This window comes from Balaenoptera borealis (assembly GCF_965194805.1).
Source record: "Balaenoptera borealis genome assembly, chromosome: 3".
In the NCBI taxonomy this organism is placed as follows: Eukaryota; Metazoa; Chordata; class Mammalia; order Artiodactyla; family Balaenopteridae; genus Balaenoptera; species Balaenoptera borealis.
This window is the reverse complement of record NC_138866.1, coordinates 113,283,388-113,297,515: the sequence shown is the minus strand read 5'-3', so window position 1 is coordinate 113,297,515 and position 14,128 is coordinate 113,283,388. Positions and strand designations below refer to the sequence as shown.

The 14,128-nt window shown below is 50.8% G+C and overlaps 1 protein-coding gene across 2 annotated transcripts in view; it reads left to right on the top strand.

Moving 5' to 3' along the window:
* Window positions 1-14,128, top strand: part of CILP (cartilage intermediate layer protein) — a 33,695-nt gene that overhangs the window by 8,647 nt on the left and 10,920 nt on the right. For both annotated transcript variants that reach the window (XM_082383243.1, XM_082383244.1), the window contains exons 2-3: window positions 4,567-4,798; window positions 12,863-13,033. In XM_082383243.1, coding sequence (XP_082239369.1) covers window positions 12,955-13,033 — 79 coding nt within the window. In that variant the 5' untranslated portion in view covers window positions 4,567-4,798; window positions 12,863-12,954. The remainder of the gene's footprint in view (window positions 1-4,566; window positions 4,799-12,862; window positions 13,034-14,128) is intronic.

Sequence of the window (14,128 nt, the reverse complement as noted above, 5' to 3'; positions counted from 1 at the left end):
GGTCCAGAGAGGTAAAGTGAAATGCCTAAGGTCACATTGTACTTGGGGGTCAGAGCTGACTGTGGGCACACAGGCGTCACAACATGCCCAGTCGGGCTCACAGGCTCCCACACAGCCACTCGTAGTGCACACTCACAGAGCAGGCACACAACCTAGGCTGCCGTTATTCCCACCTGAAGCTGCTCAGATCCCTCATTAAGCTGGAGCAGCTGAGTCAGCCTGCCTGTCCGCGTCCCTCTCCCACTTCAGGCCTTGAGGATCATGAGGCCCGTAGTGGGAAGTGGAACATTCGGGAACCTGGGGTCAGGCTGCCTGTGGGTCTGCTCTGAGCATCCCCTGGAGGCTTCCTCAAGCAGGGCAGGCCGTTCACCCCTAGAACTGACTCAGAGCTGCCCAGGTGTCAGGAGTCATGGCTGGGCCTGCATCCTCAAGGGAGGATGTCTCAGTGTCTCAGGGCAGAGCCAGAAGCCTCGCCAGACCCAGAACTGGGACTGTAGTCCCCTAGCTTCACATCTCAGTGAGATGCCAGGGAGCCTACTGGAGGCCTAGATGCGGAACAGGAGACCTGCTCCACCGTGGCTCTGCCCCTCCCTCCATGAATGGCCTTGGGTAAGTCCCTTACCCCCTCGGGATCTATGAATTTATGACATTGAGCCAGGTGCTGGGGACACAGAGATAAGGCATGGGCCTTGCCCTTCAGGAGCTCACAGTCAATTGAAAGAAGACAGCATTTCCAGGTGAAGCAAAGAGCTCTTCAACTCAGGGTGGGGCTAAGTGGGAAATGATGGGGCTGGGGCAGCTCAGAGGTGGGGAGTGGTGTGGGCTATAGGGCTCAGGGCATGTGTCTGCCTGTTTTGGGTAGGAGGATAAACTCCCATATTGTGCATGTAACCCTAATGCTGCCACCACACCCCAGATACCCATCTAGCTGTAACTGCAGACCCACTGCTCCCTACTTAGGGAAGCACTGTTACTCTGGTGTTTGGCTGACAGTGGCCACTGATTGGCTTAGGCTGAGCATCTGACCTAAACCCAGTCCATCCACCCACTGGCAGGTGACTGGTGAAGTGGGCTTCTTGGGAATCGTTCCACGCAATAGGGGTGGAGATGGCAACTAGCTGAGCCAATCAGAATGGCTCCTGGTGGAATTTGAACTAAGAAAGTGCAGGAGATGGACCCATGAGGAGCAAGAGGCAGGCAGAGCTACCATATAGAGAGAAGCAGATACCCCACAGGAGAAACACCAGGCAGCCTGAGGGGCTGAGAGAGGGGCCTGCCTCAGCCCAGCTCTTGACTTCAGCTGTCTTTACAACAAGCCTCCATTTTTTTTCAGAATGGCCTGAGTGAGTCACCATTCTTGTTCCCTAAAGTGCATAACCAGCTAAGGAGCCCCCTCATCTCCCTGGCGTTCCAGAGAGCAGCCAACTCTCTCCTCCATCCTGTATGAGGCCACTGTGAGGATATGGAAAGATCAGAGGACAGGAAATTAGGAGACCTGGCCTGGGTTCAAGCCTGACTCAAGTTCCTAAGCATCCGCAAGAGCCAGGCCTTGGCAGAAGCCTGGTACACCTTGCACAGTGTGCTTTCTCCTTCACTGGTTATGACCAGGCTCAAATGAAAATGACAGATGAAAGCAGCCAGAAAGGTAAAGGTAGCTGCTGCCTACTCAGGGCATTCTTCCGCTGTTTGATGGAAGCTGATTAGTTGGGTGTAGAGGATTCAGAACCTCTCTGTTCAAGGGGCCTCTAGGGAGATCTGAGAGTCATCGGAGAGGAGGGGCGGTTCTGGATCCAGCAACGTGCTTGACAGTCTTAGCAGTCTCCTCGGGCAGTTCTCAGTAGACCCGTGTCTGAGTCCTGGGGAGAGCAGAAGGGCTGTAGGTAAAAGCTAAAAGAGCTGTTCCACTGAAAAGTCTGTCTTATTTGGGCATAAGCAGTCCTGTTTTGGGATCAGGCAAGAGAGGCATTTGTTCCTGCTATGCTACTGACTTTTGTGCATGGAGAAGGCTCTAGGGTGCTGGCATCAATGCTTTGAAGAGCCACAGTGTTAAAAAAAAAGGGGGGGGTGGTCAATGGAGAAACATTCCTTTCAACAAATAGTGCAGAAACAATTGGACATCCACATGCAAAAAAGGAACCTTGACTCACACACTTTACACCATGTGCAAAAACTAGTTAAAAATGAATCATAGACCTAAAGGTAAAACCTAAAACTCCTAGAGAAAACATACGAGAAAATCTTTGTGACTGTTGGTTAGGTAAAAATTTCTTAGATCCAACACCAAAAGCACAAATTTATAAAATAAAAAATTGATACATTGGATTTCATCAAAATTAAGAGCTTCTGCTCTTCAAAAGACACTGTTAAGAAAATGAAAAGACAAGCTACAGACTGGGAAAAAGTATTTTCAAAACATATCTGATAAGGACTTCCCTGGTGGTCCAGTGGTTAAGATTCTGCGCTTCCACTGCACGTGGCCTGGGTTTGATCCCTGGTTGGGGAACTAAGATTCCACATACCTTGTGGCCAAAAAGTAAAAAACAAAAACAAACAAAAAACCCCCCATATCTGATAAAGGACTTGTATCTAGAATATATAAAGTACACTCAGATTTCAGTAATGAGAAAACAAATAACCTAATTACAAATGGGCAAAATACTTGAACAGGCACTTCATCAAAGAAGACATAGAAATGGCAAATAAGAGTATGAAAAGCTGGGGGCTTCCCTGGTGGCACAGTGGTTAAGAATCCTCCTGCCAATGCAGGGGACATGGGTTCGAGCCCTGGTCCGGGAAGATCCCACATGCCATGGAGCAACTAAGCCCGTGCACCACAACTACTGAGCCTGTGCTCTAGAGCCCATGAGCCACAACTACTGAGCCCACGTGCCACAACTACTGAAGCCCACGTGCCTAGAGCCCGGGCTCTAGAGAACCCACCACAATGAGAAGCCACGCACCACAACGAAGAGTAGCCCCCACTCGCAGCAACCAGAGAAAAGCCCACGTGCAGCAACGAAGACCCAACACAGCCAAAAATAAAATAAATAAATTTATTTTTTAAAAAAAGTATGAAAAGCTGCTCAACATCATTGGTTACCAGGGAAAAGCAAATTAAAACAAGACACACTACACAACCATGGGAAAGGCTTAAAAACGGTCAAACATGAAACTAACAGTATCAAGTGTTGATGAGAATGCTGAGCAGCTGGAACTCTCATGTTGCTGGCTGGAAAGTAAATGGAAAAATCACTCTGGGAAACAGTTTGACAGTTTCTTATAAAGTTAAACATACACTTCACATATAACCCAACAATCGCACTCCTAGATATTTACCCAAAAGAAATGAAAAACATGTTTACACAAAAACCTGTACATAAATATCCATAGCGAAAATGTAGTTGCTAAAAACTGGAGACAACCCAAATGTCCTTCAACTGGTGAACGGACAAAGAAACTGTGGCACATCCATACAATAGAATACTACTCAGCAGTAAAAAGGAATGAACTATTGACACATGCAACAACATGGATGATTATACTAAGTGAAAGAAGGCAGACTTAAAAGGCTCTTACCAGGGACTTCCCTGGTGGTCCAGGGGTTAAGAATCCACCTTCCAATGCAGGGGATACGGGTTCGATCCCTGGTCAGGGAACTAAGATCCCACATGCCGCAGGGCAACTAAGCCTGTGCACTGCAACAGAGCCCGTGCGCCACCACTAGAGAGAAGCCGGTGCACCGCAGTGAAGATCCTGCATGCCACAACCAAGACCAGACGCAGCCAAATAAATAAATAAATAAATAAATATTTTTAAAAAATGCTCATACCAAAGGATTCCACTTACAGGACATTCTTGAAAATGCAAAATGACAGGGAAAGAGAACAGATCAGTGGTGGTCAGCAGCTGGGGATGGGGGAGAGGGCTGACTGCAAAGGGAGCTTCTGAGGTGATGGAAATATTTTGTATCTTGATGGTGATGGTGGTTATAAGATAGTTTGCATTTGTCAAAAATCATAGAACTTTCCACTCAAAAGGGTGACTTCTACAGAATGAAAATTATGCTTCAATTTTTAAAAATGGGAAGTGGGATTCAAATTTCTTCTTCCCTTTCTTTGCCTTCCCTGTCACTGGCCAACATTCTGTCCTCAAAGCTCTTGTTCTTCTGGGGGGAAAAGTGCCCCAATTCAGCCACCCTGAACACTGCTTTGCTTCTGGGAACAAAAAGCCAACCCACTAAGAATGGTCTGTGCAGGCCCATGTCTGTTTCTCTTCCTCTGTCCCACCCTGTCTGGCTAAGCCTGCTCTCACCAAGGCCTTTCTAACCTCCATTTCCCCGTCCCTGCCTGCTCACCCGGGCCATCTGGAGTCCCACATCTTTATGGCCCAGGCATTGTGTGGGTGAAAGATTCTGCTTGGAAAGAGGGAGGCTCCTTACACTTAACTTTCCACAGCTCTAGCCCATTAAACGTCCACGGGTCCCAGGAATGCACAGCCAGAGGGGACAACTACCTGGCATCCGCCTCACCTCACCCCTGACTGATGCCACCCCCATCACTACTGCAGGCTCTTCTGGGCTGCCGGCAAGCATCATGGTCAGAGCTGAAGCCGTACCACAACCAGAGCCACCTGGGGCCTCTCAGGGGAGTCATGAAAAGAGGCCTCGGGTCATGGGAAGCAAGCAGCAGAGTCTGGTAGATGCTTCGGGGCGAGCCTGATGAACCACCAGGGCAAACACATCCCACTGAGTGTGACTAGTCCAGGAGGGGAGTGTGAACACTCTTGCAATGACTCCCTGGTAAGTGTGCGCCCAGTAATCCTGTACAAAATCATGAATGTGGGTGTCCCTGAGAAACAGCAGGGCACCGTGGGGACACTAAGATGTAAACTCAAGGCTGTGACCATGGTGAGTCACCACAGGGACAGTGAGGTGACCTTTTTTTTTAAGCTTGAAGAACATTCTGTGATGACCACAGTGAGCACACTACGCAAGGTGGAGGGCTCTACCTGACATGTCTTGGGAGATCTGCCAGACCATGGCCCATTCTCAGGGAATCTGCTCCCACCTACAACCTGTGCGGAGTAAGCACACCCTTACAAGACCAGGTGCTGACCGGCAGGCGGCAGTGCGTGCAGCAACCCGTGTGGCTTACATAGTTCTGAAGGTTTCTTTGTTTTTCTTCCATTTTCCAAGCTGGAGTTGTTATTATAGTTGCTCAGCTTTGCTCAACTCTTCTGGAATGTGTTGATATGGTTACAGGGTGAGGGGAAGTCATACATGGGTAGGTTTGCAGCAGAACAAAGGGAGTGTAAATGCTGAGGTTGACAGCTGTTAAAGTGGTCTCTTGATATCAGGATTCAACTACTGGTATCAAGGTTAGTAGTTAGACATTTCGGGTTGACTCCTACTAGGAAAGGGGTGGTTGTGGTTGTGGTTGTGTTTTAGGTGGGTACGTGTCACTTTTTACTTACTAGCATCCGTTCTTCCTACTTCTGGGGACAGCACCACAATTTTCCTCTGAGAAAAATCAGTCCATGTGATTCCAGTGGGATGATCTACCCCTACCTCTGGAGGTGGGCTAATCAGAGCTTTCCACCCACATGGTTACAGGAACTGGGTCAGGAATGGGCCAATGAGAGCCTTTCCCAGGACTTCTGCTGGAAGCCGCATGCTTTTTCCATTGGAGATTTGAGATGTGCTAGAAGGGAGTCTGGAGCTTCTGGAAGATAATACATGGGAATGGCATCTGTTCCAGTTACTGTTGCTGTGTAACAAACTACCCCAAGTCTTAGTGGCTTAAATGATAATCATTTTATCATATCCCCTGAATTCTGTAGGTCAGGATTTCATGTAGGGCTTGACTGGGCCATTCTGCTTTTTATGACTTTGATTGAGGCCACTCAGTGGCATCCATCTGGTAAATGAGCTGGTCTGTCCTAGAGGGTACAAGACAGCTACACTCACATGACTGGTGATGTGAGGGCTGGAAGGCTGGGCTCAGCTGGGACTACCCACCAGAACACCTACACCAGGCCTCTCTGATTTGGTGGTCTCTGGGTAGTTAGCTGGCTTTCCCCAGAGCAAGCATCCCAAGTGGAAGCTGCATGACCTTTTCTGACCTAGCCTTAGAAGTTCACCTCATTCTTGGTTACAAGCAAGTCATAGCCCAGCTCAGATTCAAGGGGAAGGAAATTAGATTCTACCTCTTCTTTTTTTTTCATTTGTAGAATATAAGACAGAGTGTCTTACAACCTCTTTTTTTTAAACATCTTTATTGGAGTATAATTGCTTTACAATGGTGTGTTAGTTTCTGCTTTATAACAAAGTGAATCAGTTATACATATACATATGTTCCCATATCTCTTCCTTCTTGCGTCTCCCTCCCTCCCACCCTCCCTATCCCACCCCACCTCTTGATGGCAGAGTAGGGCAGTCACCTTGTACAAGAACATGCGCAATGGGAGCTATCATTGCAGCCAACTTGGGAAAATACATACTGTGCTACTGCCTCCTTGGGAAAAAAGCCATCTCAGAGGAAGCAGTTGAGAAATGGAAAGAGAGCAGTCCTGATGATGTTGTTTGAGTGCCTGGATCCAATTTTTCCCAGGACTTCAGTTATAACAACCATCAGTTTCCTTTCCTGCATAATCCAATCTGAGTTATGCTTTTGTCTCTTGCAACTGAAAGATCTTTTACTCTTAGCGTGTATATCAGTTATCTATTACAGTACAACAAATCACCCCAAAACTCAGTGGCTTACAACAATGATTATTATTTCTCACGATTCTATGGGTGGCTAGACCATTTCTCTGCTGGTCTTACCTGGCTCACTTATGCAACTGCTGAGGTGGAATATTCAAGATGGCCTCATTCACATGTCTGGCTGTTGGCTGGGGGCCTCAGTTCTCCTTCATGTGGTCTCTTATCCTCTAGGAGGATAGATTGACTTCTTTATATGGTGGTCTCAGGACTGTGTTCCTGGGGAGTGAAGGCGGCAAAGTCTCTTGAGTGTCATTTCTGTCATTCCTTTGTTCAAAGCAAGTGACAAAGCCAGCCCAGGTCAAAGGTGAGTAAAGAGACTCCGCCTCATAACGGGAGAGTTGCAAAGAACTTGTGGCCATATTTAACCCACCACAGTACGATAGATAGCTGGATCATGTTAGATGGGGACATTTTTGAAATTAGTGTATGTATGGGAAGCAGGGTGTATGTGCCAGGCAGGCAGAGCCAGAGTGTTCTAGTATGTTCTCGCTGAGGAGCATATGGCTGGAGTGTCATTTCCATGGTGGCTCCTCTGAGCTGAGAGCACCCCATGACAAGGTCTACATTAGGTCACCGGTTCCCAGGGGCAACTCTGAGTTGAAGACCTACTGTGTCTGAGTGACTTCACCTCTCTGAGCCTCAGTTTTCCCTCTGTAAAATGGGTGTGGTCATCCCTGCCTCGCAGATCAACTGTGAGGCTGAAGATGAGATGATGACCATGAATGTGCCTTGTATATTACAGGATGGTGAACATTATCATCTGAGACCCGAGAAGGAATAGTCAAGGTGGGCCTAGGTGGTCAGAGAGGGCAGGAGGGAGGAGACTGAGATGGGCCATCGAAAGGTGGGGGACATTCACATGGGAGGGGAGGAAGGGCTGTATTTCAAGATGGGAAGCTGAGGAATAAAACTAAAAAGGCATTGGGTTGGAACAGTGACAGACTGTATCTAGGACAGGGAGGAGAACAACAGGGTCAGAGAGTGAGCTCTCCCACTCCCGTAGACTCTGGGTGTCTAGGCTCCCATACATACTGGGTCAGCAGCCCCTGAGGGTTACTCAGAGCTACAGTCAAGTCTTCCAGTCCCCAGGGATCATTAGTGGCTTGTCCCTACCCAGGCCTGCAAAGCCCCCTCAGGCCGCAGGGAGGCAATGATGGGAGCATGGGAGAGGTGGTCAGAGAGCATGTTAGAGACACAGCACCTTCCTCTGGAGCCACCAGCATCATGTCAGACCCCTCCCAGTGTTCCCAAGCTCCTTTCCCCTCAGCAGGGTGGGGACCCCTGGCCTTAGGCTTGGGTCACAGTTGGCCTGGCTAAACTTGGCTCCAAGCCCCTCAATCCCCTGGATAGGGGTGGGAGTGACTGATGGGTTTCAGTGTGTTCCAAGCTGGGGCTTGGAGCTGTAGCAGACTAGCCTGGCCTGCAGAAGCCCCAGGTGGCCACTCATGGCTGGTGCTGACCCATCTGGGCCAGGCCCTGGACAGTCCAGATCTGTGGCCGCCTCCCAAGCCCTGACTATCCTAAGGTCGTGGCCAAGGAGAGCAGCAGCCTCTCCCTCAAAGGAGTCCTGGGAGCACCGGCTGGGAGCGGGCTCAGATTCCACCAATCTAGCCCTGTGCAGTTCACAGCTCAGCCCCACTTGGGGACAGGAAAGGATTCTTTGATGGGGGAGGTGGGAGGACATGAGCTAGAGGGACACAACTGGCTGGGCTGTAATCAGAACCCAGGGATTCTAGCTCACAGTCCCTCAGCCTGTGCCAACCATGACAATACCCTCCAGCCACTGGGGCAGGATAGATGGGGCCTCAGTGTGAGTTCTGGGCCAAGCAAGGACACCTAGGCAGGAATCATGGCCTAAGGAGCTCCACTTTGCCAAGCCCTCACCTTATAGGCTTCCCTCCTCCCACTACAGAAAGAGAAGAGAGGGGTGCATTTGGGAGGCTGGAGAGACCTCCTTCACATACTCTGGGGTTCCATTGAGTAGAGGCCTTGGAAAGCAGCTGATTACCCTGACCTTGACCTCTGGTCTTCTGGTTTACCTTTCCCCACCTTCCTCTCCTGTCTACCTTGCTCTCCTTATCTAGACTCTGTGGTCAGGTAGCTTCTCTGGCCTCCCTCCTGACCTCTGGTGAGATTCTTTGGAGCTGTCATTTCTTCTTTTCTCTCCTTTCTGCAGTGTTTGTTGTCAGCGTCTTATCAAATCTTGTAAGAGCTGGTAGGGGACTCAGAGCTCACTCAGTCCAAACTCCTGTTACACAGGTGGGGACACTGAGGTCCAGGGTCACTTGGGTCATTGCTTGTCCAAGATCACACATCAAAATTAGCAACAGAGCCAGCACTAGGCTTTTGACTCCCAAGTTCCTGTTTTTCTCCTGTTATTTGATCAGGCTATTGTGGTTCAGCCTTTGTCTGTCCATGGACCAGCAGAGTTCTCAGGGGCTTCACTCAGTTCAGAATTTGCCTTCACTTAGTTCAGGCTAAAGCTGCTTCATGGCTTGGCTCTGATAATAATTGGACCAGACTGGGTCTACTACAGGATCTATGGACCAAAAGCTGGGGGCCAGGAGGGAGACCAGGCTCCAACAGAAAAAGCAAACCAGCTCTGTGCCCCAGATCTGCTTAGGGGCTGTCCCTGCTCAACATCCTTCCTCCACCATCCTCCTCTCCCCCAACAGCTCCTGTCCAAGATGATGCTCAGAGAAACAGAGCTCCTAAACCCTTGTTTGTACACACACACACTCACACACACACATTCACATAGAGAGAAAGACACAGACATACACACATACAGCATATACACAGGCACAGACACACACAACCACACACGCACAGCTCTCTGGATAAGAGTGTGCACGGCTACACTGTGGGATCATTTCCATACAAGGCTCTTTCCTCTGAATGCATGGACACATCTCCTCCCTATGGCCTCCCAGTGCCCAGCCTGGAGCCTGCCCCCAAACAGGTGCTCAGTGAGGGTGTGTGGAAAGAGTGAGCTGACACTGGTGTGGAGGGCCACATGGGCCAGGCCTCCATCTCCAGGCCCTGCATGAGGCAGAAAGCCCAGCCCAGGCCAGATGAGCCTGAGACATGAGGCAGGCCTTGGAAGCTCCTGCTGTCTCCCTGGCTCACCCCTCCCCATCTTCTGCCTCCACCTGGTACTCTCTCCTTGTGTGGTCTGTTAACCAGCCGCATCAAAATCACCTGGGAGCTTGTTAGAAATGCAAAGTCTCGTGCCTCACCTCAGACCTACTGAACTAGAGAGTCTGGGTGAGGGGCCCAGCATCTGTGTTTTAACAAGCCCTCCAGGGGATTCTAATGCACGCTGAAATTACAGAACTGCTGCCTGTGACGACAGGCAAACTCATGCTGCAGGGGAGGCGGGTGAAGTCTGGAAACACAAGCATCTGCCTGTGCCACCTATGGGTAAGGCTGCTGTTCACTGCTGGTGGCACCCATACCCAAAGTCAGACACACACACACACACACACACACACATATGAGCATCTGGCAGGATCTCAGAGAATCCACATGCAGGAGCTCCTCTCGGGTCCAATGGGTATAGGCAGGTACCCAAATTGAAGCAGGCAAAGGTAAGGAAGAACTACTCTCATCCTGTGCCCCACCATTCCTCTGTCCCTTGTCCCCTCTGAGGTTCCCTAAGTGCTCCCTCAGAAGCCACAGAAGCTGAGTAGTTGCCCAACTCAGACCAAGCTCCCCCAGCTGAGAGGCCAGGTGATCTGTGGCCCTAAGAGAGCTTGGGGTATGTGCTAAGGCCAGCAAAGTTCTTTCTCTGCATAGGTGGTCCAGGGCCAGGGCCATGCGAGGGATCAGCAAGCAAAGCTTAGGCAAGAGCATCCCACCTCCTGAGCTATGAAATGCTGCTCACATATAGAATTGCCCTTGGCCGCTTCCCAGGCTGCTCAGTGCCCAACAGCCTCCCCACCCATCCCTCTGCTCTGGCCTATGGAGCCCCAGGCAGCTGCCCACCTGGCCCATCCCCAGGCCCTGCAGCCTCTCCCTCTGAGGATCTGGAAGCTCCGGGCCCCTGGAGTCTGCAGGGGATGTGGGGAGGGGTGGGGAAGGCCGAGCTTCCTCAGGCTTGGATCTGGTTTCGCAGCCGCTTCCCGTGGTGCATTGCCACAGGCTGAGCCACCAGCTGTGCTATATAAGGCCCAGTGGCTGGACTGCTGGGGAGAGGAAGACTTGGACTCCCCAGCTGAGGAGTCCCGCTCAGGACACGGTGAGCCCCACTCCTACTCTCCTCAGCCCATCCCTGCACCCCACTGCCTGGCTCAGCTATTCCTGATCACCCCTTATCTCCCCCAGAGAAGACTGCCCTTTCTGCTTTGGAGTTCTCTCCTTTCTCCCATTGACCCAAGGTCTTTTCTCTCCCCCACCTGAGGATAGGGGCCCTCAGAGGGTCCCAGTCAGGATCTCTGTACCTCTGGGCGCTCTGCTTTTTTCCTGCGGTCAGCCAGTCTTCTTTATCCGAGAGTTCTGGGACCCGTGGGATAGGGAGCCTCACCAGCAGAGCATATGCTGAAGAAACTTCCACGGGCTGCCAGATGGGAAATGGTTTTTCCACAAGGTGCCTCAGGCCATTTCGGCTTCCCAGACGGTTGCGGAGCAGTTCCAGACTGAACGCTGTGCAAGCCCACGGAGCGCTCAGCCCTCTACTCAGAGCCTGGGAGCTTGGGATGAGACACACAAGAGCTGGAGACCTCGGGGACACCCGTGCTCTGTCCTCTGGGCTGAGAAACGGGTGGTGGTGGAGTTAGTGGGCTTAGAGCTGGATGGTCTGCAGCATGGGATTGGTCTGTTCTTCTGGGACAACAAAGTGCTATTTTTTTAAAAATACGTTTATTTATTTGCGGGATTTTTGTGTTCTTTTTTTGGCTGTGTTGGGTCTTCATTGCTGCACGTGGGCTTTCTCTGGTTGTGGTGAGTGGGGGCTACTCTTCGTTGCAGTGCGTGGGCTTCTCATTGTCATGGCTTCTCTTGTTGCGGAGCACGGGCTCTAGGCGCACGGGCTTCAGTAGTTGTGGCACGTGGGCTCAGTAGTTGTGGCTTAAGGGCTCTAGAGAGCTGGCTCTGTAGTTGTGGCGCATGGGCTTAGTTGCTCCGCGGCATGTGGGATCTTCCCGGGCCAGGGCTTGAACCCGTGTCCTTTGCATTGGCAGGTGGATTCTTAACCACTGCGCCTCCAGGAAAGTCCCAACAAAGTGCTTTTGAATCTTTTTTTCCAGAAAGGAGGAATCTCCCTTTTCTCACCACACCCTGGACTTTGGAGGTTGAAGGGAATCACTTTTGAATTTCCAGGCACTGGTCCGATTCTGGGTTGGCCAGAGCTCTGGGGAGAGAGAAAATTGAGCGGGAGCCTGGGCCGCTCCCCCTGCGTCCTTGCCCTATTGCCAGGCCTGCTCTCCTCTCCCCGTAACCCACGCTCAGCAGTTACTGGGGGGCCCTAGCCTCTCCCAGTGCGTCCCCTCTGCTCTCCCTCAGCAGGCTCTGGCTGTGTAACTCCCAGCCACGCCCCAAACAGACAGGCCAGAAATGTGTTCCAGCCGCAGCCAGTGCACATCTGGGAATGTGTTCATGGAGGTGGTGTGTCTGAAGCATCTGCACCCTTCAGCTGGCCTGCCCTGTGAGGCGCCACTGTAGTCGGGGCAGGGGCTGCATAGCCTTAATATGTAGGCCTGTTGTGTGAGAGTTGGAGTCCCACCAAGGGGTAGCAAAACATGCCCCCAAGCCCGGGTCTGGGAAATGATTAATGAGTCACCCAGAGGCTGCCGCGGGTGAGCCCAGGCCCCTCCTCATTGGCAAGGAAACTTCTCACCCCTACTGTCCCTTGTGTCCTATCTCGATGTGGGGACCCTGGCACCTGGACCCGGGGTTTGAATCCAGGTCTGCCTCATGTGAACTCAGAGTCTGACTCTCTGCATCTTGCAAGCTGCCCAGATTTGCAATTTGGGCAGGTGTCACTCTCACAAGACTTCATTCTGTCCACCTTTCACCCTTGATAGTTCAAGAAATAGTTCTGCTCAAGCCCTAAGAGGTGACTCAGAGAAGTGGAACCTGACAAGCTTTGTTTCTTTGCAGGTCACTGATCTGAGAAACTTCTCAGGGGATCACGTTCCAGGAACAATCCGACTCTGTGAAGGAGCCCTCACTCAACTCCTGCCACGTTCCCCATGGGACCTGGAGGAAAGATGGTGGTGATCAAGGCCTGCGTGTTCTTCTTCCTGGTCCTAGAGGTCACCTCTCTGTTGGGTACAGGCTAAGTATCTACTGTCTCTCTAATTCCCCACTTGTCATAATGAAGTCACTATGGTCTGGGACCCAACTCTGCATCTGCCTTAAGCCACAGCAGTGGCACTAAGACCTGAGGCTGGTTTGTCTATTTATTCATAATTTATACCCTGCTTGTTTTCCTAAAGGATTTGAGATAAGTTCCAATATTAAAACTCACAGAACAGAATCTTTTAAGTGAGGAGCAGGGTAAGTGTCATTCAGAAGGCGGAAAAAAGATAAGAGGGTTACCACCGCCCCTGAGTGTTAAGTTTAGCTCTGAGCTTTCCGATAGCCAAAGCAAAAGGGATCACTGAGTTCTCACAGCCAGATTTTTGGTTTTAGTTTCATGAAAATTCATTTAGACCCTGTAGCCAAATTTCACAGAGACACCAGAACCCCTTCTGGTCTCCTTGTCCTCTGACCCCATTCTCTGGTGACGCTGAGTTCTCAAGGGAACAGGTGGAGAGAATTTGCCTGGTGGGCTCCCCAAGGCTTCTAAGCATCAGAGCTCCCAGCACTATCCCGTATACTCTCTCCCATCTCCCCTTCCTTTCCTGATTTCTAGCCACATACTCAGGTAAAGCAAAAATATGCTCAAAATCCTCTCATAAAGCAGCGAGCACTGCAGGCTTTGTGACCACAGATGCAGGAACAAAGGCTGTCTCAGCATCTTGCCAAACCCTACATGTGCCCACCTCCTGCCTTGCTCTTTCTACCCTGACAGCTGCTGTTGGGGAAGATGATTAACATTCAGCCATCTGAGGGGAAATCAGATTAGTTTGATTAAAAGAGCTCCTATCACCCCAATTAAGCAGCAAAGAGAATACTGATCTGGCTCTCTCATGTGAGATTTAATTACCTTTCAAAGCTTTTGCAGTGCTCTGCTCTCCTTTCTCCTTTCCATTTTGGAGCCCCCAACGCAGCCTCCGGTGGCGTGGGCCTGGAGGCTCACTGCCTGTGGCCCGAGGTCCCTATACCCTTCCTCAGGCAGACTTTGCCAGCCTGGGGTCAGAAAATTAAAGGACCACTCCTCCAGTTAGGCCCTATGAGGGTGAGGGTGGATTCCCAAAGCCA